We start from the raw sequence: 27,078 nt of genomic DNA, 5'->3' as shown, positions 1-27,078 counted from the left end.
TACAATCCCTAGGTCTCTCTGCTGTATGTGACACTGTGACCGCTCTCTCCTCATACATACACTACAATCCCTAGGTCTCTGCTGTATGTGACACTGTGACCGCTCTCTCCTCATACATACACTACAGTCCCTAGGTCTCTCTGCTGTATGTGACACTGTGACCGCTCTCTCCTCATACATACACTACAATCCCTAGGTCTCTCTGCTGTATGTGACACTGTGACCGCTCTCTCCTCATACATACACTACAATCCCTAGGTCTCTGCTGTATGTGACACTGTGACCACTCTCTCCTCATACATACACTACAGTCCCTAGGTCTCTCTGCTGTATGTGACACTGTGACCGCTCTCTCCTCATACATACACTACAATCCCTAGGTCTCTCTGCTGTATGTGACACTGTGACCGCTCTCTCCTCATACATACACTACAATCCCTAGGTCTCTGCTGTATGTGACACTGTGACCGCTCTCTCCTCATACATACACTACAATCCCTAGGTCTCTCTGCTGTATGTGACACTGTGACCGCTCTCTCCTCATACATACACTACAATCCCTAGGTCTCTCTGCTGTATGTGACACTGTGACCGCTCTCTCCTCATACATACACTACAATCCCTAGGTCTCTCTGCTGTATGTGACACTGTGACCGCTCTCTCCTCATACATACACTACAATCCCTAGGTCTCTCTGCTGTATGTGACACTGTGACCGCTCTCTCCTCATACATACACTACAATCCCTAGGTCTCTCTGCTGTATGTGACACTGTGACCGCTCTCTCCTCATACATACACTACAATCCCTAGGTCTCTGCTGTATGTGACACTATGACCGCTCTCTCCTCATACATACACTACAATCCCTAGGTCTCTGCTGTATGTGACACTGTGACCGCTCTCTCCTCATACATACGCTACAATCCCTACGTCTCTGCTGTATGTGACACTGTGACCGCTCTCTCCTCATACATACGCTACAATCCCTAGGTCTCTCTGCTGTATGTGACACTGTGACCGCTCTCTCCTCATACATACACTATAATCCCTAGGTCTCTGCTGTATGTGACACTGTGACCGCTCTCTCCTCATACATACACTACAATCCCTAGGTCTCTCTGCTGTATGTGACACTGTGACCGCTCTCTCCTCATACATACACTACAATCCCTAGGTCTCTCTGCTGTATGTGACACTGTGACCGCGCTCTCCTCATACATACACTACAATCCCTAGGTCTCTCTGCTGTATGTGACACTGTGACCGCTCCTCATACATACACTACAATCCCTAGGTCTCTGCTGTATGTGACACTGTGACCGCTCTCTCCTCATACATACACTACAATCCCTAGGTCTCTGCTGTATGTGACACTGTGACCGCTCTCTCCTCATACATACACTACAATCCCTAGGTCTCTCTGCTGTATGTGACACTGTGACCGCTCTCTCCTCATACATACACTACAATCCCTAGGTCTCTGCTGTATGTGACACTGTGACCGCTCTCTCCTCATACATAGACTACAATCCCTAGGTCTCTCTGCTGTATGTGACACTGTGACCGCTCTCTCCTCATACATACACTACAATCCCTAGGTCTCTCTGCTGTATGTGACACTGTGACCGCTCTCTCCTCATACATACACTACAATCCCTAGGTCTCTCTGCTGTATGTGACACTGTGACCGCTCTCTCCTCATACATACACTACAATCCCTAGGTCTCTCTGCTGTATGTGACACTGTGACCGCTCTCTCCTCATACATACACTACAATCCCTAGGTCTCTCTGGTGTATGTGACACTGTGACCGCTCTCTCCTCATACATACACTACAATCCCTAGGTCTCTGCTGTATGTGACACTGTGACCGCTCTCTCCTCATACATAGACTACAATCCCTAGGTCTCTCTGCTGTATGTGACACTGTGACCGCTCTCTCCTCATACATACACTACAATCCCTAGGTCTCTCTGCTGTATGTGACACTGTGACCGCTCTCTCCTCATACATACACTATAATCCCTAGGTCTCTCTGCTGTATGTGACACTGTGACCGCTCTCTCCTCATACATACACTACAATCCCTAGGTCTCTCTGGTGTATGTGACACTGTGACCGCTCTCTCCTCATACATACACTACAATCCCTAGGTCTCTCTGGTGTATGTGACACTGTGACCGCTCTCTCCTCATACATACACTACAATCCCTAGGTCTCTCTGCTGTATGTGACACTGTGACCGCTCTCTCCTCATACAGACACTACAGTCCCTAGGTCTCTCTGCTGTATGTGACACTGTGACCGCTCTCTCCTCATACATACACTACAATCCCTAGGTCTCTCTGCTGTATGTGACACTGTGACCGCTCTCTCCTCATACATACACTACAATCCCTAGGTCTCTGCTGTATGTGACACTGTGACCGCTCTCTCCTCATACATACACTATAATCCCTAGGTCTCTCTGGTGTATGTGACACTGTGACCGCTCTCTCCTCATACATACACTCCCTAGGTCTCTCTGCTGTATGTGACACTGTGACCGCTCTCTCCTCATACATACACTACAATCCCTAGGTCTCTGCTGTATGTGACACTGTGACCGCTCTCTCCTCATACATACACTACAATCCCTAGGTCTCTCTGCTGTATGTGACACTGTGACCGCTCTCTCCTCATACATACACTACAATCCCTAGGTCTCTCTGGTGTATGTGACACTGTGACCGCTCTCTCCTCATACATACACTACAATCCCTAGGTCTCTGCTGTATGTGACACTGTGACCGCTCTCTCCTCATACATAGACTACAATCCCTAGGTCTCTCTGCTGTATGTGACACTGTGACCGCTCTCTCCTCATACATACACTACAATCCCTAGGTCTCTCTGCTGTATGTGACACTGTGACCGCTCTCTCCTCATACATACACTATAATCCCTAGGTCTCTCTGCTGTATGTGACACTGTGACCGCTCTCTCCTCATACATACACTACAATCCCTAGGTCTCTCTGGTGTATGTGACACTGTGACCGCTCTCTCCTCATACATACACTACAATCCCTAGGTCTCTCTGGTGTATGTGACACTGTGACCGCTCTCTCCTCATACATACACTACAATCCCTAGGTCTCTCTGCTGTATGTGACACTGTGACCGCTCTCTCCTCATACAGACACTACAGTCCCTAGGTCTCTCTGCTGTATGTGACACTGTGACCGCTCTCTCCTCATACATACACTACAATCCCTAGGTCTCTCTGCTGTATGTGACACTGTGACCGCTCTCTCCTCATACATACACTACAATCCCTAGGTCTCTGCTGTATGTGACACTGTGACCGCTCTCTCCTCATACATACACTATAATCCCTAGGTCTCTCTGGTGTATGTGACACTGTGACCGCTCTCTCCTCATACATACACTCCCTAGGTCTCTCTGCTGTATGTGACACTGTGACCGCTCTCTCCTCATACATACACTACAATCCCTAGGTCTCTGCTGTATGTGACACTGTGACCGCTCTCTCCTCATACATACACTACAATCCCTAGGTCTCTGCTGTATGTGACACTGTGACCGCTCTCTCCTCATACATACACTACAATCCCTAGGTCTCTCTGCTGTATGTGACACTGTGACCGCTCTCTCCTCATACAGACACTACAATCCCTAGGTCTCTCTGCTGTATGTGACACTGTGACCGCTCTCTCCTCATACATACACTACAATCCCTAGGTCTCTCTGCTGTATGTGACACTGTGACCGCTCTCTCCTCATACATACACTACAATCCCTAGGTCTCTGCTGTATGTGACACTGTGACCGCTCTCTCCTCATACATACACTATAATCCCTAGGTCTCTCTGGTGTATGTGACACTGTGACCGCTCTCTCCTCATACATACACTCCCTAGGTCTCTCTGCTGTATGTGACACTGTGACCGCTCTCTCCTCATACATACACTACAATCCCTAGGTCTCTGCTGTATGTGACACTGTGACCGCTCTCTCCTCATACATACACTACAATCCCTAGGTCTCTGCTGTATGTGACACTGTGACCGCTCTCTCCTCATACAGACACTACAATCCCTAGGTCTCTGCTGTATGTGACACTGTGACCACTCTCTCCTCATACATACACTACAGTCCCTAGGTCTCTCTGCTGTATGTGACACTGTGACCGCTCTCTCCTCATACATACACTACAATCCCTAGGTCTCTCTGCTGTATGTGACACTGTGACCGCTCTCTCCTCATACATACACTACAATCCCTAGGTCTCTGCTGTATGTGACACTGTGACCACTCTCTCCTCATACATACACTACAGTCCCTAGGTCTCTCTGCTGTATGTGACACTGTGACCGCTCTCTCCTCATACATACACTACAATCCCTAGGTCTCTCTGCTGTATGTGACACTGTGACCGCTCTCTCCTCATACATACACTACAATCCCTAGGTCTCTGCTGTATGTGACACTGTGACCGCTCTCTCCTCATACATACACTACAATCCCTAGGTCTCTCTGCTGTATGTGACACTGTGACCGCTCTCTCCTCATACATACACTACAATCCCTAGGTCTCTCTGCTGTATGTGACACTGTGACCGCTCTCTCCTCATACATACACTACAATCCCTAGGTCTCTCTGCTGTATGTGACACTGTGACCGCTCTCTCCTCATACATACACTACAATCCCTAGGTCTCTCTGCTGTATGTGACACTGTGACCGCTCTCTCCTCATACATACACTACAATCCCTAGGTCTCTCTGCTGTATGTGACACTGTGACCGCTCTCTCCTCATACACTACAATCCCTAGGTCTCTCTGCTGTATGTGACACTGTGACCACTCTCTCCTCATACATACACTACAATCCCTAGGTCTCTGCTGTATGTGACACTGTGACCGCTCTCTCCTCATACATACACTACAATCCCTAGGTCTCTCTGCTGTATGTGACACTGTGACCGCTCTCTCCTCATACATACACTACAATCCCTAGGTCTCTCTGCTGTATGTGACACTGTGACCGCTCTCTCCTCATACACTACAATCCCTAGGTCTCTCTGCTGTATGTGACACTGTGACCACTCTCTCCTCATACATACACTACAATCCCTAGGTCTCTGCTGTATGTGACACTGTGACCGCTCTCTCCTCATACATACACTACAATCCCTAGGTCTCTCTGCTGTATGTGACACTGTGACCGCTCTCTCCTCATACATACACTATAATCCCTAGGTCTCTGCTGTATGTGACACTGTGACCGCTCTCTCCTCATACATACACTACAATCCCTAGGTCTCTGCTGTATGTGACACTGTGACCGCTCTCTCCTCATACATACACTATAATCCCTAGGTCTCTGCTGTATGTGACACTGTGACCGCTCTCTCCTCATACATACACTACAATCCCTAGGTCTCTCTGCTGTATGTGACACTGTGACCGCTCTCTCCTCATACATACACTACAATCCCTAGGTCTCTGCTGTATGTGACACTGTGACCGCTCTCTCCTCATACATACACTACAATCCCTAGGTCTCTCTGCTGTATGTGACACTGTGACCGCTCTCTCCTCATACATACAATCCCTAGGTCTCTCTGCTGTATGTGACACTGTGACCGCTCTCTCCTCATACATACACTACAATCCCTAGGTCTCTGCTGTATGTGACACTGTGACCGCTCTCTCCTCATACATACACTACAATCCCTAGGTCTCTCTGCTGTATGTGACACTGTGACCGCTCTCTCCTCATACATACACTACAATCCCTAGGTCTCTGCTGTATGTGACACTGTGACCGCTCTCTCCTCATACATACACTACAATCCCTAGGTCTCTCTGCTGTATGTGACACTGTGACCGCTCTCTCCTCATACATACACTACAATCCCTAGGTCTCTCTGCTGTATGTGACACTGTGACCGCTCTCTCCTCATACATACACTACAATCCCTAGGTCTCTGCTGTATGTGACACTGTGACCGCTCTCTCCTCATACATACACTACAATCCCTAGGTCTCTCTGCTGTATGTGACACTGTGACCGCGCTCTCATCATACAGACACTACAATCCCTAGGTCTCTCTGCTGTATGTGACACTGTGACCGCTCTCTCATACATACACTACAATCCCTAGGTCTCTGCTGTATGTGACACTGTGACCGCTCTCTCCTCATACATACACTACAGTCCCTAGGTCTCTCTGCTGTATGTGACACTGTGACCGCTCTCTCCTCATACATACACTACAGTCCCTAGGTCTCTCTGCTGTATGTGACACTGTGACCGCTCCTCATACGTACACTACAATCCCTAGGTCTCTCTGCTGTATGTGACACTGTGACCGCTCTCTCCTCATACAGACACTACAATCCCTAGGTCTCTCTGCTGTATGTGACACTGTGACCGCTCTCTCCTCATACATACACTACAATCCCTAGGTCTCTCTGCTGTATGTGACACTGTGACCGCTCTCTCCTCATACATACACTACAATCCCTAGGTCTCTGCTGTATGTGACACTGTGACCGCTCTCTCCTCATACATACACTACAATCCCTAGGTCTCTCTGCTGTATGTGACACTGTGACCGCGCTCTCCTCATACATACACTACAATCCCTAGGTCTCTCTGCTGTATGTGACACTGTGACCGCTCTCTCCTCATACATACACTACAATCCCTAGGTCTCTCTGCTGTATGTGACACTGTGACCGCTCTCTCCTCATACATACACTACAATCCCTAGGTCTCTCTGCTGTATGTGACACTGTGACCGCTCTCTCCTCATACATACACTACAATCCCTAGGTCTCTCTGCTGTATGTGACACTGTGACCGCTCTCTCCTCATACATACACTACAATCCCTAGGTCTCTCTGCTGTATGTGACACTGTGACCGCTCTCTCCTCATACATACACTACAATCCCTAGGTCTCTCTGCTGTATGTGACACTGTGACCGCTCTCTCCTCATACATACACTACAATCCCTAGGTCTCTGCTGTATGTGACACTGTGACCGCTCTCTCCTCATACAGACACTACAATCCCTAGGTCTCTGCTGTATGTGACACTGTGACCGCTCTCTCCTCATACAGACACTACAATCCCTAGGTCTCTCTGCTGTATGTGACACTGTGACCGCTCTCTCCTCATACAGACACTACAATCCCTAGGTCTCTCTGCTGTATGTGACACTGTGACCGCTCTCTCCTCATACAGACACTACAATCCCTAGGTCTCTGCTGTATGTGACACTGTGACCGCTCTCTCCTCATACATACACTACAATCCCTAGGTCTCTCTGCTGTATGTGACACTGTGACCGCTCTCTCCTCATACATACACTACAATCCCTAGGTCTCTCTGCTGTATGTGACACTGTGACCGCTCTCTCCTCATACATACACTACAATCCCTAGGTCTCTCTGCTGTATGTGACACTGTGACCGCTCTCTCCTCATACAGACACTACAATCCCTAGGTCTCTGCTGTATGTGACACTGTGACCGCTCTCTCCTCATACAGACACTACAATCCCTAGGTCTCTCTGCTGTATGTGACACTGTGACCGCTCTCTCCTCATACAGACACTACAATCCCTAGGTCTCTCTGCTGTATGTGACACTGTGACCGCTCTCTCCTCATACAGACACTACAATCCCTAGGTCTCTCTGCTGTATGTGACACTGTGACCGCTCTCTCCTCATACATACACTACAATCCCTAGGTCTCTCTGCTGTATGTGACACTGTGACCGCTCTCTCCTCATACAGACACTACAATCCCTAGGTCTCTGCTGTATGTGACACTGTGACCGCTCTCTCCTCATACAGACACTACAATCCCTAGGTCTCTCTGCTGTATGTGACACTGTGACCGCTCTCTCCTCATACAGACACTACAATCCCTAGGTCTCTCTGCTGTATGTGACACTGTGACCGCTCTCTCCTCATACAGACACTACAATCCCTAGGTCTCTCTGCTGTATGTGACACTGTGACCGCTCTCTCCTCATACGTACACTACAATCCCTAGGTCTCTCTGCTGTATGTGACACTGTGACCGCTCTCTCCTCATACATACACTACAATCCCTAGGTCTCTCTGCTGTATGTGACACTGTGACCGCTCTCTCCTCATACATACACTACAATCCCTAGGTCTCTGCTGTATGTGACACTGTGACCGCTCTCTCCTCATACATACACTACAATCCCTAGGTCTCTCTGCTGTATGTGACACTGTGACCGCTCTCTCCTCATACATAGACTACAATCCCTAGGTCTCTCTGCTGTATGTGACACTGTGACCGCTCTCTCCTCATACATACACTACAATCCCTAGGTCTCTCTGCTGTATGTGACACTGTGACCGCTCTCTCCTCATACATACACTACAATCCCTAGGTCTCTCTGCTGTATGTGACACTGTGACCGCTCTCTCCTCATACATACACTACAATCCCTAGGTCTCTGCTGTATGTGACACTGTGACCGCTCTCTCCTCATACATACACTACAATCCCTAGGTCTCTCTGCTGTATGTGACTGTGACCGCTCTCTCCTCATACATACACTACAATCCCTAGGTCTCTCTGCTGTATGTGACACTGTGACCGCTCTCTCCTCATACATACACTACAATCCCTAGGTCTCTGCTGTATGTGACACTGTGACCGCTCTCTCCTCATACATACACTATAATCCCTAGGTCTCTGCTGTATGTGACACTGTGACCGCTCTCTCCTCATACATACACTACAATCCCTAGGTCTCTCTGCTGTATGTGACACTGTGACCGCTCTCTCCTCATACATACACTATAATCCCTAGGTCTCTGCTGTATGTGACACTGTGACCGCTCTCTCCTCATACATACACTACAATCCCTAGGTCTCTCTGCTGTATGTGACACTGTGACCGCTCTCTCCTCATACAGACACTACAATCCCTAGGTCTCTCTGCTGTATGTGACACTGTGACCGCTCTCTCCTCATACATACACTACAATCCCTAGGTCTCTGCTGTATGTGACACTGTGACCGCTCTCTCCTCATACATACACTACAATCCCTAGGTCTCTCTGGTGTATGTGACACTGTGACCGCTCTCTCCTCATACAGACACTACAATCCCTAGGTCTCTCTGCTGTATGTGACACTGTGACCGCTCTCTCCTCATACATACACTACAATCCCTAGGTCTCTGCTGTATGTGACACTGTGACCGCTCTCTCCTCATACATACACTACAATCCCTAGGTCTCTCTGCTGTATGTGACACTGTGACCGCTCTCTCCTCATACAGACACTACAATCCCTAGGTCTCTCTGCTGTATGTGACACTGTGACCGCTCTCTCCTCATACAGACACTACAATCCCTAGGTCTCTCTGCTGTATGTGACACTGTGACCGCTCTCTCCTCATACATACACTACAATCCCTAGGTCTCTGCTGTATGTGACACTGTGACCGCTCTCTCCTCATACAGACACTACAATCCCTAGGTCTCTCTGCTGTATGTGACACTGTGACCGCTCTCTCCTCATACATACACTACAATCCCTAGGTCTCTGCTGTATGTGACACTGTGACCGCTCTCTCCTCATACATACACTACAATCCCTAGGTCTCTGCTGTATGTGACACTGTGACCGCTCTCTCCTCATACATACACTACAGTCCCTAGGTCTCTCTGCTGTATGTGACACTGTGACCGCTCTCTCCTCATACGTACACTACAATCCCTAGGTCTCTGCTGTATGTGACACTGTGACCGCTCTCTCCTCATACATACACTACAATCCCTAGGTCTCTCTGCTGTATGTGACACTGTGACCGCTCTCTCCTCATACATACACTACAATCCCTAGGTCTCTCTGCTGTATGTGACACTGTGACCGCTCTCTCCTCATACATACACTACAATCCCTAGGTCTCTCTGCTGTATGTGACACTGTGACCGCTCTCTCATCATACATACACTACAATCCCTAGGTCTCTGCTGTATGTGACACTGTGACCGCTCTCTCCTCATACCTACACTACAATCCCTAGGTCTCTGCTGTATGTGACACTGTGACCGCTCTCTCCTCATACATACACTACAATCCCTAGGTCTCTCTGCTGTATGTGACACTGTGACCGCTCTCTCCTCATACATAGACTACAATCCCTAGGTCTGTCTGCTGTATGTGACACTGTGACCGCTCTCTCCTCATACATACACTACAATCCCTAGGTCTCTCTGCTGTATGTGACACTGTGACCGCTCTCTCCTCATACATACACTACAATCCCTAGGTCTCTCTGCTGTATGTGACACTGTGACCGCTCTCTCCTCATACATACACTACAATCCCTAGGTCTCTCTGCTGTATGTGACACTGTGACCGCTCTCTCCTCATACATACACTACAATCCCTAGGTCTCTCTGCTGTATGTGACACTGTGACCGCTCTCTCCTCATACAGACACTACAATCCCTAGGTCTCTATGCTGTATGTGACACTGTGACCACTCTCTCCTCATACATACACTACAATCCCTAGGTCTCTGCTGTATGTGACACTGTGACCGCTCTCTCCTCATACATACACTACAATCCCTAGGTCTCTCTGCTGTATGTGACACTGTGACCGCTCTCTCCTCATACAGACACTACAATCCCTAGGTCTCTGCTGTATGTGACACTGTGACCACTCTCATACATACACTACAATCCCTAGGTCTCTGCTGTATGTGACACTGTGACCGCTCTCTCCTCATACATACACTACAATCCCTAGGTCTCTCTGCTGTATGTGACACTGTGACCGCTCTCTCCTCATACATACACTACAATCCCTAGGTCTCTCTGCTGTATGTGACACTGTGACCGCTCTCTCCTCATACGTACACTACAATCCCTAGGTCTCTGCTGTATGTGACACTGTGACCGCTCTCTCCTCATACATACACTACAATCCCTAGGTCTCTCTGGTGTATGTGACACTGTGACCGCTCTCTCCTCATACATACACTACAATCCCTAGGTCTCTGCTGTATGTGACACTGTGACCGCTCTCTCCTCATACAGACACTACAATCCCTAGGTCTCTCTGCTGTATGTGACACTGTGACCGCTCTCTCCTCATACAGACACTACAATCCCTAGGTCTCTCTGCTGTATGTGACACTGTGACCGCTCTCTCCTCATACAGACACTACAATCCCTAGGTCTCTCTGCTGTATGTGACACTGTGACCGCTCTCTCCTCATACATACACTACAATCCCTAGGTCTCTGCTGTATGTGACACTGTGACCGCTCTCTCCTCATACATACACTACAATCCCTAGGTCTCTGCTGTATGTGACACTGTGACCGCTCTCTCCTCATACATACACTACAGTCCCTAGGTCTCTCTGCTGTATGTGACACTGTGACCGCTCTCTCCTCATACGTACACTACAATCCCTAGGTCTCTGCTGTATGTGACACTGTGACCGCTCTCTCCTCATACATACACTACAATCCCTAGGTCTCTCTGCTGTATGTGACACTGTGACCGCTCTCTCCTCATACATACACTACAATCCCTAGGTCTCTCTGCTGTATGTGACACTGTGACCGCTCTCTCATCATACATACACTACAATCCCTAGGTCTCTGCTGTATGTGACACTGTGACCGCTCTCTCCTCATACCTACACTACAATCCCTAGGTCTCTGCTGTATGTGACACTGTGACCGCTCTCTCCTCATACCTACACTACAATCCCTAGGTCTCTCTGCTGTATGTGACACTGTGACCGCTCTCTCCTCATACATAGACTACAATCCCTAGGTCTCTCTGCTGTATGTGACACTGTGACCGCTCTCTCCTCATACATACACTACAATCCCTAGGTCTCTCTGCTGTATGTGACACTGTGACCGCTCTCTCCTCATACATACACTACAATCCCTAGGTCTCTCTGCTGTATGTGACACTGTGACCGCTCTCTCCTCATACATACACTACAATCCCTAGGTCTCTCTGCTGTATGTGACACTGTGACCGCTCTCTCCTCATACAGACACTACAATCCCTAGGTCTCTATGCTGTATGTGACACTGTGACCACTCTCTCCTCATACATACACTACAATCCCTAGGTCTCTGCTGTATGTGACACTGTGACCGCTCTCTCCTCATACATACACTACAATCCCTAGGTCTCTCTGCTGTATGTGACACTGTGACCGCTCTCTCCTCATACATACACTACAATCCCTAGGTCTCTCTGCTGTATGTGACACTGTGACCGCGCTCTCCTCATACATACACTACAATCCCTAGGTCTCTGCTGTATGTGACACTGTGACCGCTCTCTCCTCATACCTACACTACAATCCCTAGGTCTCTCTGCTGTATGTGACACTGTGACCGCTCTCTCCTCATACATACACTACAATCCCTAGGTCTCTGCTGTATGTGACACTGTGACCGCTCTCTCCTCATACATACACTACAATCCCTAGGTCTCTCTGCTGTATGTGACACTGTGACCGCTCTCTCCTCATACATACACTACAATCCCTAGGTCTCTCTGCTGTATGTGACACTGTGACCGCTCTCTCCTCATACATACACTACAATCCCTAGGTCTCTCTGCTGTGTGTGACACTGTGACCGCTCTCTCCTCATACATACACTACAATCCCTAGGTCTCTCTGCTGTATGTGACACTGTGACCGCTCTCTCCTCATACATACACTACAATCCCTAGGTCTCTCTGCTGTATGTGACACTGTGACCGCTCTCTCCTCATACATACACTACAATCCCTAGGTCTCTCTGCTGTATGTGACACTGTGACCGCTCTCTCCTCATACATACACTACAATCCCTAGGTCTCTGCTGTATGTGACACTGTGACCGCTCTCTCCTCATACATACACTATAATCCCTAGGTCTCTCTGGTGTATGTGACACTGTGACCGCTCTCTCCTCATACATACACTACAATCCCTAGGTCTCTCTGCTGTATGTGACACTGTGACCGCTCTCTCCTCATACATACACTACAATCCCTAGGTCTCTGCTGTATGTGACACTGTGACCGCTCTCTCCTCATACATACACTACAATCCCTAGGTCTCTGCTGTATGTGACACTGTGACCGCTCTCTCCTCATACATACACTACAATCCCTAGGTCTCTGCTGTATGTGACACTGTGACCGCTCTCTCCTCATACATACACTACAATCCCTAGGTCTCTCTGCTGTATGTGACACTGTGACCGCTCTCTCCTCATACAGACACTACACTCCCTAGGTCTCTCTGCTGTATGTGACACTGTGACCGCTCTCTCCTCATACAGACACTACAATCCCTAGGTCTCTGCTGTATGTGACACTGTGACCGCTCTCTCCTCATACATACACTACAGTCCCTAGGTCTCTCTGCTGTATGTGACACTGTGACCGCTCTCTCCTCATACAGACACTACAATCCCTAGGTCTCTCTGCTGTATGTGACACTGTGACCGCTCTCTCCTCATACATACACTACAATCCCTAGGTCTCTCTGCTGTATGTGACACTGTGACCGCTCTCTCCTCATACATACACTACAATCCCTAGGTCTCTCTGCTGTATGTGACACTGTGACCGCTCTCTCCTCATACATAGACTACAATCCCTAGGTCTCTCTGGTGTATGTGACACTGTGACCGCTCTCTCCTCATACATACACTACAATCCCTAGGTCTCTCTGCTGTATGTGACACTGTGACCGCTCTCTCCTCATACATACACTACAATCCCTAGGTCTCTCTGCTGTATGTGACACTGTGACCGCTCTCTCCTCATACAGACACTACAATCCCTAGGTCTCTCTGCTGTATGTGACACTGTGACCGCTCTCTCCTCATACATACACTACAATCCCTAGGTCTCTCTGCTGTATGTGACACTGTGACCGCTCTCTCCTCATACATACACTACAATCCCTAGGTCTCTCTGCTGTATGTGACACTGTGACCGCTCTCTCCTCATACATACACTACAATCCCTAGGTCTCTCTGCTGTATGTGACACTGTGACCACTCTCATACAGACACTACAATCCCTAGGTCTCTCTGGTGTATGTGACACTGTGACCGCTCTCTCCTCATACATACACTACAATCCCTAGGTCTCTCTGCTGTATGTGACACTGTGACCGCTCTCTCCTCATACATACACTACAATCCCTAGGTCTCTCTGGTGTATGTGACACTGTGACCGCTCTCTCCTCATACATACACTACAATCCCTAGGTCTCTGCTGTATGTGACACTGTGACCGCTCTCTCCTCATACATACACTACAATCCCTAGGTCTCTCTGCTGTATGTGACACTGTGACCGCTCTCTCCTCATACATACACTACAATCCCTAGGTCTCTGCTGTATGTGACACTGTGACCGCTCTCTCCTCATACATACACTACAATCCCTAGGTCTCTCTGCTGTATGTGACACTGTGACCGCTCTCTCCTCATACATACACTACAATCCCTAGGTCTCTCTGCTGTATGTGACACTGTGACCGCTCTCTCCTCATACATACACTACAATCCCTAGGTCTCTGCTGTATGTGACACTGTGACCGCTCTCTCCTCATACATACACTACAATCCCTAGGTCTCTGCTGTATGTGACACTGTGACCGCTCTCTCCTCATACATACACTACAATCCCTAGGTCTCTCTGCTGTATGTGACACTGTGACCGCTCTCTCCTCATACACTACAATCCCTAGGTCTCTCTGCTGTATGTCACACTGTGACCGCTCTCTCCTCATACATACACTACAATCCCTAGGTCTCTCTGCTGTATGTGACACTGTGACCGCTCTCTCCTCATACATACACTACAATCCCTAGGTCTCTCTGCTGTATGTGACACTGTGACCGCTCTCTCCTCATACATACACTACAATCCCTAGGTCTCTGCTGTATGTGACACTGTGACCGCTCTCTCCTCATACATACACTACAATCCCTAGGTCTCTCTGCTGTATGTGACACTGTGACCGCTCTCTCCTCATACATACACTACAATCCCTAGGTCTCTCTGCTGTATGTGACACTGTGACCGCTCTCTCCTCATACATACACTACAATCCCTAGGTCTCTGCTGTATGTGACACTGTGACCGCTCTCTCCTCATACATACACTACAATCCCTAGGTCTCTCTGCTGTATGTGACACTATGACCGCTCTCTCCTCATACATACACTACAATCCCTAGGTCTCTGCTGTATGTGACACTGTGACCGCTCTCTCCTCATACATACACTACAATCCCTAGGTCTCTGCTGTATGTGACACTATGACCGCTCTCTCCTCATACATACACTACAATCCCTAGGTCTCTCTGCTGTATGTGACACTATGACCGCTCTCTCCTCATACATACACTACAATCCCTAGGTCTCTGCTGTATGTGACACTGTGACCGCTCTCTCCTCATACATACACTACAATCCCTAGGTCTCTCTGCTGTATGTGACACTATGACCGCTCTCTCCTCATACGTACACTACAATCCCTAGGTCTCTCTGCTGTATGTGACACTGTGACCGCTCTCTCCTCATACATACACTACAATCCCTAGGTCTCTCTGCTGTATGTGACACTGTGACCGCTCTCTCCTCATACAGACACTACACTCCCTAGGTCTCTCTGCTTTACTGGTAATTATACACCAGCTTTATATTACACATAGGACGCTCACACAGCACCGCGCCTCGTGCCTCTAGCTTGTACCCGCAGATCACCGCTGTCCGTACTCCGTTTGGGGATAACTGGGTGATTTTGTATTTTGTCCCTTTATTTTTTTCTGATCTTTTTTTTTATTTCACATTTTTCAGACAAGTAAAAATGTCGTCAAACAAAAAACGCTCCACCAAAGTGACGCGCCGTAACAGAAGGTAATTCGGTGCAGTTTATTTACTGGCGACTTCTTTGTGCATAAAGAAAGCCAAATAAACTCCCGTATACTACACTAACCACATCAGCACTGGCACCACGTACAGTGCACAGGTCAGTCTTTATGGCGTACCAGGCCACTAACCACATCAGCAGCAGCACTGGCACCACGTACAGTGCACAGGTCAGTCTTTATGGCATACCAGGCCACTAACCACATCATCATCAGCAGCAGCACTGGCACCACGTACAGTGTACAGGTCAGTCTTTATGGCATACCAGGCCACTAACCACATCATCAGCAGCACTGGCACCACGTACAGTGCACAGGTCAGTCTTTATGGCATACCAGGCCACTAACCACATCAGCAGCAGCACTGGCACCACGTACAGTGCACAGGTCAGTCTTTATTACATACCAGGCCACTAACCACATCTTCATCAGCAGCACTGGCACCACGTACAGTGTACAGGTCTGTCTTTATGGCATACCAGGCCACTAACCACATCAGCAGCAGCAGCACTGGCACCACGTACAGTGCACAGGTCAGTCTTTATGGCGTACCAGGGCACTAACCACATCAGTAGCAGCACTGCCACCACATACAGTGCACAGGTCAGTCTTTATGGCGTACCAGGGCACTAACCACATCGGCAGCAGCACTGGCACCACGTACAGTGCACAGGTCAGTCTTTATGGTGTACCAGGCCACTAACCACATCAACAGCAGCACTGGCACCACGTACAGTGCACAGGTCAGTCTTTATGGTGTACCAGGCCACTAACCACATCAGCAGCAGCACTGGCACCACGTACAGTGCACAGGTCAGTCTTTATGGTGTACCAGGCCACTAACCACATCAGCAACAGCACTGGCACCACGTACAGTGCACAGGTCAGTCTTTATGGTGTACCAGGCCACTAACCACATCAGCAGCAGCACTGGCACCACGTACAGTGCACAGGTCAGTCTTTATGGTGTACCAGGCCACTAACCACATCAGCAACAGCAGCACTGGCACCATGTACAGTGCACAGGTCAGTCTTTATTACGTACCAGGCCACTAACCACATCAGCATCAGCACTGGCACCACGTACAGTGCACAGGTCAGTCTTTATGGCATACCAGGCCACTAACCACATCAGCAGCACTGGCACCACGTACAGTGCACAGGTCAGTCTTTATGGCGTACCAGGCCACTAACCACATCAGCAGCAGCACTGGCACCACGTACAGTGCACAGGTCAGTCTTTATTGTGTACCGGGCCACTAACCACATCAACAGCACTGGCACCACGTACAGTGCACAGGTCAGTCTTTATGGCGTACCAGGCCACTAACCACATCATCATCATCATCATCAGCAGCACTGGCACCACGTACAGGGCACAGGTCAGTCTTTATTGTGTACCGGGCCACTAACAACATCAGCAGCACTGGCACCACGTACAGTGCACAGGTCAGTCTTTATGGCGTACTAGGCCACTAACCACATCAGCAGCAGCACTGGCACCACGTACAGTGCACAGGTCAGTCTTTATGGCGTACCAGGCCACTAACCACATCAGCAGCAGCACTGGCACCACGTACAGTGCACAGGTCAGTCTTTATGGCGTACCAGGCCACTAACCACATCATCATCATCATCAGCAGCAGCACTGGCACCACGTACAGTGCACAGGTCAGTCTTTATTGTGTACCGGGCCACTAACCACATCAGCAGCACTGGCACCACGTACAGTGCACAGGTCAGTCTTTATGGCGTACTAGGCCACTAACCACATCAGCAGCAGCACTGGCACCACGTACAGTGCACAGGTCAGTCTTTATGGCATACCAGGCCACTAACCACATCAGCAGCAGCACTGGCACCACGTACAGTGCACAGGTCAGTCTTTATGGCGTACCAGGCCACTAACCACATCAGCAGCAGCACTGGCACCACGTACAGTGCACAGGTCAGTCTTTATGGCGTACCAGGCCACTAACCACATCAGCAGCAGCACTGGCACCACGTACAGTGCATAGGTCAGTCTTTATTGTGTACCGGGCCACTAACCACATCAGCAGCACTGGCACCACGTACAGTGCACAGGTCAGTCTTTATGGCGTACCAGGCCACTAACCACATCATCATCAGCACTGGCACCACGTACAGTGCACAGGTCAGTCTTTATGGCGTACCAGGCCACTAACCACATCAGCAGCAGCACTGGCACCACGTACAGTGCACAGGTCAGTCTTTATGGCGCGATGTCAGCTGCAGTGACGCGAGACCCTCTTATAGCAGCTACTGTCCAGGCATGAGATTTTCTACTTCAGGGTCCATAGGGTATCCACAGGATACCTTGGGGTATAGGTGTGACATCAGTCATCAGGCACCATAGAGTTAAGCTTTCAGCCTCCCAGGATGCACTAGGGTCCCCCTCCTATACCCCGCCCCCGAGCCAAGGCACCTCAGTTTAGTTTGGTGCCCGGCCGGAGTCGGAGGCACCTGCTAGAGGGGGGCTAAGAAGAGCCCCTGAAGTTTTCTTCAATGCAGCTGTGGCTGCACATCTGGAAGTACAGCATGGACTGTCAGTACTGACGTCCATGCCGTCTTCCCTCCACCCCCGCCGGTACCAGAACGCCGGTACCGATCCGGGGATGCTGGTAAGCATCTGGAGTCACAGCTAGCGGTGACCCCAGATGTTCCGGACCATGGCCGGATTCAAGGGGGACAGCAAGGTAAGCAGCGGGGTCCCGCGGTGGGTCCCCGCTGATGCATGGTCCAGAGTCCCCAGGCGGGGGCTCCCTGGGGACTGGCTGCAGCGTGGAGCCAGGTATATAACCTGCGCTTCCACTACCCCCGTGGGACAGCGGACCGCAGCAGAGCGGTAGCGCTGCGGCGTCCCGGGGTTAAATGCATGCCAGGGGAGCGCGCCTTCCCTGTCTCATAGCCGGCACCTTCCCCGCTGCACATAGCCCTCTCTGCACACTGCCGACTGGTCCTGTGTCAGCGCTCCTCCCCCAGGCCAGCCTCCTCTCTGCTCCTCGGCGGCGATCTTCCTGAACGCATGGTGAACGCTGCTGGAAGCGCTGGACGGAAGCATCGTGGTCTGGGTCCCCCCGCATACCTCTCCTCCGCTGTGGCTCAGGTCTGTGTATGCAGCGCTGTGTCCTACCAGGCCCTGTGTCTGTGTAGTTGAGTGATCAGCGCTGTTAGTGCAGGAATTGTTATTTCTCTGCATTGTATGTGACTGTGCTAGCGCTGCTGCCTGTAACTTCTATTCTGACTGTCAGCTTTATACTGTCCCTGTTCTTTCTGCTAAGCCCTTGCGGTGCGGTGCTGCAGGGTGGTCTCTCGCCTTTTTAAAACAATTGGTGAGAGGGGTCACATACTTTCTACCATCATGTCTGAAAGTGACTTTCCTCTCCGGCTACAGTGTACTACCGTGTAAAGTGCCTTTAGCGGAGGGGGAGGGTAGCGCGGAGGGCCTCTGCCGGCAGTGTTTGTCTATGGCGCGGCCTCTTACGGTTACAGCACCGGTACAGGAGGCGCCCTGGGCTTGTTTCGCTCAGGCGCTTACAACCTTAGTGGGCCAGTTGGCTCCACAGCCCGCGTTTACGCAGATGGATTTGTCCCAGCAATCAGTGGTGTCGTCACCCATGCAGGGTTTCCCAAGACAATTGGTGGTACCCCACAATCTCCCTATTTCCCCTCTCCCGGTTTCTCAGGAGCCTGCGTGGGTTAACTCCCTGACGAGTTCTGTACAGCACTTGTCGGATGTGTTGCAAGGGGAGGCTGTGATGCTGCCATATAAACGGCCGGTGGCGTCTCTGTCGGCTCCTTATGAGGATGACGAAGGGACGTCTGATGATGGGGAGATTCTGGATCCTTCCGATCAGGAACCGCTCCATACTAAGGACGCTGACGCTAGGTCCAAGGTGTATATTCCTGGACTTATTCGGGCAGTCCGCACAGCCTTGGTGGTTGAGGACGAAGTTCCCCCAGCGGCTAAATCTAAGTATGCCTTTTTTAATGATGTGAAGGGTGACGCCACAGTCTTTCCTCTTTCGGGTCAGTTGGTGGACCATTTAGAGGAGGCGTGGAAACAGCCTGGCAAGCGATACCAGCCGCAGAGGCGCCTGGCGGTGGCTTATCCGTTCGCGGATAATTATTTTGCTAAGTGGGAATCCCCTCCACAGGTGGATTCTCATGTGACACGTCTTGTCCGTAGTGCCACATTACCAATGCCATCCATGTTTTCCCTTAAGGATGCTACGGACCGCAAGGTGGAGATCTGCCTGAAGTCCGCTTATTCCCTTGCGGGGGGGGGCAGTGCGGCCGGCTATGGCCATTTGCTGGGTTGCCAGAGCTATGGAGCGCTGGGCGGATTCGTTGGAGGCGTCCTTCGATTCCGGCTGAACAGGCGGAGTTGATTGGTAATCTCCGTGATTCGGCCACTTATATCAACGAGGCGGCCTTAGACATTAGTACCCTGGTGTCTTGAATTTCTTCAGCAGCGGTGGCTGCTCGTCGAACCTTGTGGTTGCGATCCTGGAAGGCGGAAGCTGATTCCAAAAAGGGTTTGGAGGCGTTGCCCTTTAACGGAGAAGTTCTCTTCGGTCCAGATCTGGACAAGATTGTAGCCACGCTGGCGGCAGCCAAATCGGCATGTCTCCCGTCGGCCGCTGTTCCTTCTGGTTCATGACCATCGTCCTTTCGGTCTTATAGGGCCCAGGGCAGGCCCAAACCACAGTCTTTTCCCCGACAGGCTGGTCCCAAGAAATCGGCCAAGCCCCGGAAGCAGGCGTGGAGTACCAGACGTCCGGCCCCTAAGCCAGATGACAAGCCTGCGGCCTGACGGTCCGGGCCTCCCTTTGGGGGGTCCCAAAGTGGGAGGCCGCCTGCTGCAGTTCGCCCAGTGTTGGTCGGTCACTACGACAGACATTTGGGTTCTCGAGGTGGTCTCCCACGGGTACGCCCTCTCTTTCCGGCACAGACCCCCGGCTCGATTTTTCACCACGGGTCTACCATCAGACCGGAACAAGGCCACGGAGCTGCGGAAGGTATTGCACACTATGCTCCAGGCTGGAGTTATAGTGCCTGTTCCATTCTCCCAGAGGGGCCAGGGTTTCTATTCCTATCTCTTTTTGGTGCAGAAACCCAATGGGTCGTATCGTCCGATTCTCAACCTCAAAGCTCTCAACAAGTCTTTGCGGGTGCCGAAGTTTCGGATGGAGACCCTACGGTCCATCATTCTGGCGCTGGAACCTGGGGACTACATGGTGTCATTGGACATACAGGACGCTTACCTGCATGTCCCTATTCTTTTGCGCCATCAACAGTTCCTCAGGTTTGCAATCCGCAGCGACCACTTTCAGTTTCGGGCGTTGCCTTTTGGCCTGGCGACAGCACCGCGGGTGTTCACCAAGGTGATGGCGGTCATGGCGGCTTCTCTGCGGCTGCAGGGAGTCCGCATGTTGCCGTACTTGGACGACCTTTTATTAGTGGCAGGATCTCCGGAGCTCCTTCTGCGCCACTTGGACCTGACCATTGCGCTACTGCAACGGCATGGCTGGTTAATAAACTGGCAGAAGTCCACTCTAATCCCGTCTCGGCGGATTCTGCACCTTGGAGCCTTATTGGACTCGGGACAGCAAAGGATCTTTGTGACGGGGGAAAAGATCTCTGCTTTACAGTCGAGGGTGCGCAGTTGTCTGCACAGCTGCCGGGTGTCTCTACACTCGGCGATGAGATTACTGGGCTCCATGGTGTCGATGTTCGACATGGTGGAATATGCCCAGTTTCACTCCAGACCTCTGCAGCACCTGATCCTGTCCAAGTGGAACCGGCTGCTTCAGTCTCTAAAATCCCAAACGATAGTGCTCACCCCGGAGGTTCGCCTGTCCCTTGCCTGGTGGTTGCAGACGACCCATCTCAACAAGGGACGTCCGTTCTGGGTACCAAATTGGGTCCTGTTGACAACGGACGCCAGTCTTCGGGGCTGGGGAGCAGTTTCGGGTCCACACTTGTTCCAGGGCAGGTGGACTCTGACAGAAGCGGAGCTTCCAATAAATATCTTGGAACTCTGTGCGGTCTTCAATGCCCTCCAGCAGGCACATCGGGTTCTCCAGGGTCGCCCAGTGCAGGTCCAGTCGGACAACGCTACCACCGTGGCCTACATAAACCGGCAAGCAGGAACCCGAAGTCGGGCGGCTCTCGTAGAGGTGTCTCGGATCCTGGTATGGGCGGAGCGCAATCTTCCGGCCATATCAGCGGTCTTCATCCCGGGAGTGCTAAATTGGGAGGCGGACTTTCTCAGTCGCCAGGACGTTCATCCGGGGGAATGGTCCCTGCACCCGGACGTTTTTCAACTACTGGTGGACAAGTGGGGTCTTCCAGAGATCGACCTCATGGCGTCCCGGCACAACAACAAGTTGCCGGTGTATGGGTCTCGCACAAGAGACGAAAAGGCGTCTCTGGTGGATGCTCTGTCCGTCCGGTGGACTTGCCGGTTTGCCTACCTGTTTCCTCCGGTTTCCCTTCTTCCACGGGTAATCCGGAAATTCAAACAGGAAGGAGGGACACTGTTGATAGCTCCCGCATGGCCCAGAGGGCACTGGTTCTCAGACCTTCAGGGTCTGTCGGTGGACAGTCCTCTGCAGTTGCCGCTACGACCGGACCTTCTGTCGCAGGGTCCTTGTCTTCACCCGGACCTGACTCTGCTGTCTTTGATGGCGTGGCTGTTGAGGCAGCCGTTGAGGTCCAGGGGGTTTTCCAGCTCTGTAGTGCGTACCATGTTACGAGCTCGGAAACCGTCTTCCGCGAGGATATACCATCGCGTGTGGCATACGTTCTTCCAGTGGTGTCGACCGAGAGGTTATGCACCGCGGGAGTTTCGTCTGTCTCGGATACTCGCCTTCCTACAAGCGGGACTAGATCATGGGCTTCGCCTTGCTTCTTTGAAGGTACAGGTTTCGGCCCTGTCTGTCTGGTTTCACCGTAGGATTGCTACAATCCCGGATGTGCGCACCTTTATGCAAGGTGTTCTCCGCATTCAGCCACCCTTTGTTCCACCTGTGGTGCCTTGGGATTTGGCTGTGGTCCTGAGGGCTCTCCAAGGACCGCCGTTTGAACCACTGGGCTCAGTGGATCTTAAATGGCTAACAGCTAAGACTGTTTTCCTTCTGGCCATAGCTTCGGCCAGACGTGTTTCTGATTTAGGGGCTCTTTCTTGTAGACCCCCTTTTTCATGGGAACAGGGCAGTGCTCCGCACTCGGCCTGAATTTCTTCCAAAAGTTGTTTCCCAGTTTCATGTTAACGAGGAAATAGTTGTTCCGGCCTTTAACTCACCTGGCCTTTCAGTGAGTGAGGCCACTTTGGATGTTGTGCGGGCCTTAAGGACTTATGTTGACCGCACTTCTTCGTTTAGGAAGTCGGACGCCTTGTTTGTCCTCTATGGCTTCCGTAAAAAGGGTTGGCCTGCTTCAAAGCAAACTTTGGCAGCCTGGATCCGTATGGCTATTTCTGAAGCTTATCTTCATGAAGGTCTGCCGGTTCCTCCTTCTCTGAAGGCTCATTCCACTAGGTCTGTGGGTCCTTCGTGGGCAGCTCGACGTGGTGCCTCTGCAGTCCAGATCTGCAAGGCTGCTACGTGGTCCTCTGTCCATACCTTTGTGAGGTATTACAGGTTTGACACCTTCGCTTCTCAGGATGCTTCCTTCGGGCAGCGGATTCTCCTTTCAGCACAGGAGCGTCCCCACCCTTAAAGGATACTGCTTTGGGACATCCCCAAGGTATCCTGTGGATACCCTATGGACCCTGAAGTAGAAAATATGAGATATGGTAAGAACTTACCTTTGTTATCTCTATTTCTACGAAGTCCATAGGGTTCCACAGGACTCCCGCCCTGTCGCACCTGTGCTGCAGATGTGCTTTGGTCTGGTCACCGGTTTTCCCGTCTCCCTCTGGTGAGAATGTGATTCTTGTATGTGTCCAGGTCTTTTTTCTCTCTCTTCCTTCTCCTCCTCCGGCCTATGACTTGGTACAAAACTGAGATGCCTTGGCTCGGGGGCGGGGTATAGGAGGGGGACCCTAGTGCATCCTGGGAGGCTGAAAGCTTAACTCTATGGTGCCCGATGACTGACGTCACACCTATACCCCAAGGTATCCTGTGGAACCCTATGGACTTCGTAGAAATAGAGATAACAAAGGTAAGTTCTTACCATATCTCATATTTTTAATAAATAGGTTTAAATAAAGGTAATGATACTACCAGCACCTATAGATGTAATATTACTAGCAGTTCCTATAAAGGTAATATTACTAGCAGCGCCTATAGAGGTAATATTACCTATATAGGTGCTGCTAGTAATATTACCTCTATAGGCGCTACTAATAATATTACCTTTATAGGAACTGCTAGTAATATTACATCTATAGGCGCTGTTAGTATTACTACCTCTATAGGCGCTGTTAGTAATATTACTGTTATAGGAACTGCTAGTAATATTACCTTTATAGGCACTGCTAGTAATATTACCTTTATAGGCACTGCTAGTAATATTACCTCGATAGGCGCTGCTAGTAATATTACCTTTATAGGCGCTGCTAGTATTACTACCTCTATAGGCGCTGCTAGTAATATTACCTTTATAGGTGCTGCTAGTATTATTACCTTTATAGGCGCTGCTAGTATTATTACCTTTATAGGCGCTGCTAGTATTATTACCTCTATAGGCGCTGCTAGTATTATTACCTCTATAGGCGCTGCTAGTATTACCTCTATAGGTGCTGCTAGTAATATTACCTTTATAGGCGCTGCTAGTATTATTACCTTTATAGGTGCTGCTAGTATTATTACCTTTATAGGTGCTGCTAGTATTATTACCTCTATAGGCGCTGCTAGTATTATTACCTCTATAGGCGCTGCTAGTATTATTACCTCTATAGGCGCTGCTAGTATTATTACCTCTATAGGCGCTGCTAGTAATATTACCTTTATAGGCGCTGCTAGTAATAATACTGATGCTAGCAGCGCCTATAGAGGTACTGATGCTAGCAGCGCCTATAGAGGTACTGATGCTAGCAGCGCCTATAGAGGTACTGATGCTAGCAGCGCCTATAGAGGTACTGATGCCAGCAGCGCCTATAGAGGTACTGATGCCAGCAGCGCCTATAGAGGTACTGATGCCAGCAGCGCCTATAGAGGTACTGATGCCAGCAGCGCCTATAGAGGTACTGATGCCAGCAGCGCCTATAGAGGTACTGATGCCAGCAGCGCCTATAGAGGTACTGATGCCAGCAGCGCCTATAGAGGTACTGATGCTAGCAGCGCCTATAGAGGTACTGATGCCAGCAGCGCCTATAGAGGTACTGATGCCAGCAGCGCCTATAGCGGTACTGATGCCAGCAGCGCCTATAGCGGTACTGATGCCAGCAGCGCCTATAGCGGTACTGATGCCAGCAGCGCCTATAGCGGTACTGATGCCAGCAGCACCTATAGAGGTACTGATGCCAGCAGCGCCTATAGAGGTACTGATGCCAGCAGCGAGCTGTAATGGAATTATAGCAGAACACTGTGGCCGGAGGCAGGCCACACAGGGTTAATGGCTGCCACAGCACTGAAAGGGTTAACCCTAGTGCTGTGCCGTTATTTTTAAAAGGACAGTGTAAAGGGACACTGATACAGTTTATTATAAACCATGTGCAAAGTATATATGTATTGCTGCAATGCATTAGTGCATGAAGCATAGTATATTTAATAGGCTATGCACTATATGGTTTACATGTATATTTTGTAGAGAAAATGCACTTAGAAGGAATGTATAAGCTGTGTTAGAAGGCTGTAGCTATAAGTGATATGGTTATGAGACCTTCTCACCTCCTGACATAGGAAGTGATATGTTATCATCCTGACCTATGATAGTGGTCAGAGCCATTGTGTAACTAAGCTTTCTATGTAGTGCATCCCAGTGACCTCTGGCTGGAAGGTCTCTGTGTGATGGTGTCATATAGCCAAACACTTCATGTACAGAACTTACTTTGAAAAGACAATTTGTTGTTAAGAACCTTTTGGATGTCACTGAATAGTGTTAAGGTTGGAAATGCCAAAGTGATTGATAAGGATGAATGTCATTTACTATTTCCTGTGATGTTATACCAACATTATAGGAGACAGTATAATGTATGATAAATCAGTTTGTGTTGGTGGATTAGGAAGGAGGATATTGAGAGACTCCTTTGAAATGTAATATGTTGTTAATTTATGTTCTATGAGATAGCCTGATTGGCTAGAAGGAGCACAGGGTGGATTTGCCCCCCTGTGATGTTGTGTGTAAGAATGACATAAAAAGAGGGACTGTGAGCCCTGTATGTGGTACAACCCTGTAACTCCTGTGTGGATAAGATTCCTGTAACATCTTGTATGCTGATATTCCCCTTCAGGCGGAAGGGAGGGTCTTCTTTAAGACATTGAGCAAATAAACACCATTTGCCTTTAGGAATTGCCTCAATCCTGCGACTAACAGAATTGCGCAAAACGCTATTCCGTTCTCCTGCTGTTCTGGGTAAGAGCTCCGTGTCTCCAAGTTCAAGCCTTCTGCCAGCTACCGTGCAGACCTGGTCCATTGCGAGGGATCAGGTGGGAACAGCCGACACCAAACAGGAGGTGTGTCTGCAGTTAGTCAAACGCATACGCAGCAGAAGCGGTTCCAGGTTCCGAGGCAGGAGCCTGAGTGTACCTAATAAGCGGTTCCAAACGCCGATGGTAGAGTTTGGTGGTGGCAGCATCGTTACACGCCCACGGTGCAGTGGGCGGAGTCAGTGACAGGCGGTCACTGACGGTGAGTGGGAGTCCAAAAGCACTAACCCGTGACCAGGGACGGCCTAGGCGAAAGGCGTCCTGTCACATCTGGTGGCATAGCGGTGGGATAATCCCAGGCGGCTTTTCGGTCACCTGACGAGAGAAGCCGAGTTACTCAGGAGAGGAGTAACTGCAGTTCAGGAGAACGCGCAGGATGACAGATAATAGCAGAGTGGAGTTGCATCAGACGGAGGTGGAAAGTGCGGCCAGCGTAACAATGGACGCCCCTCAGAACGTGG

At 50.1% G+C, this 27,078-nt stretch overlaps 1 protein-coding gene across 4 annotated transcripts in view; it reads left to right on the top strand.

Moving 5' to 3' along the window:
• LOXL3 (lysyl oxidase like 3) overlaps nt 1-27,078 on the top strand; it is a 302,460-nt gene that overhangs the window by 168,611 nt on the left and 106,771 nt on the right. For 2 of the 4 annotated variants that reach the window (XM_088457546.1, XM_088457545.1), the window contains exon 5: nt 15,928-15,987. The exons of the other annotated variants lie outside the window; for them this stretch is intronic. In XM_088457546.1, coding sequence (XP_088313672.1) covers nt 15,928-15,987 — 60 coding nt within the window. The remainder of the gene's footprint in view (nt 1-15,927; nt 15,988-27,078) is intronic. 4 annotated transcript variants of the gene reach the window in all.

The sequence above is a fragment of the Taudactylus pleione genome, unplaced genomic scaffold, assembly GCF_031769625.1.
Source record: "Taudactylus pleione unplaced genomic scaffold, aTauple2 ptg000766l, whole genome shotgun sequence".
Taxonomy (NCBI): Eukaryota; Metazoa; Chordata; class Amphibia; order Anura; family Myobatrachidae; genus Taudactylus; species Taudactylus pleione.
This window is presented reverse-complemented; position numbering and strand designations above follow the sequence as displayed.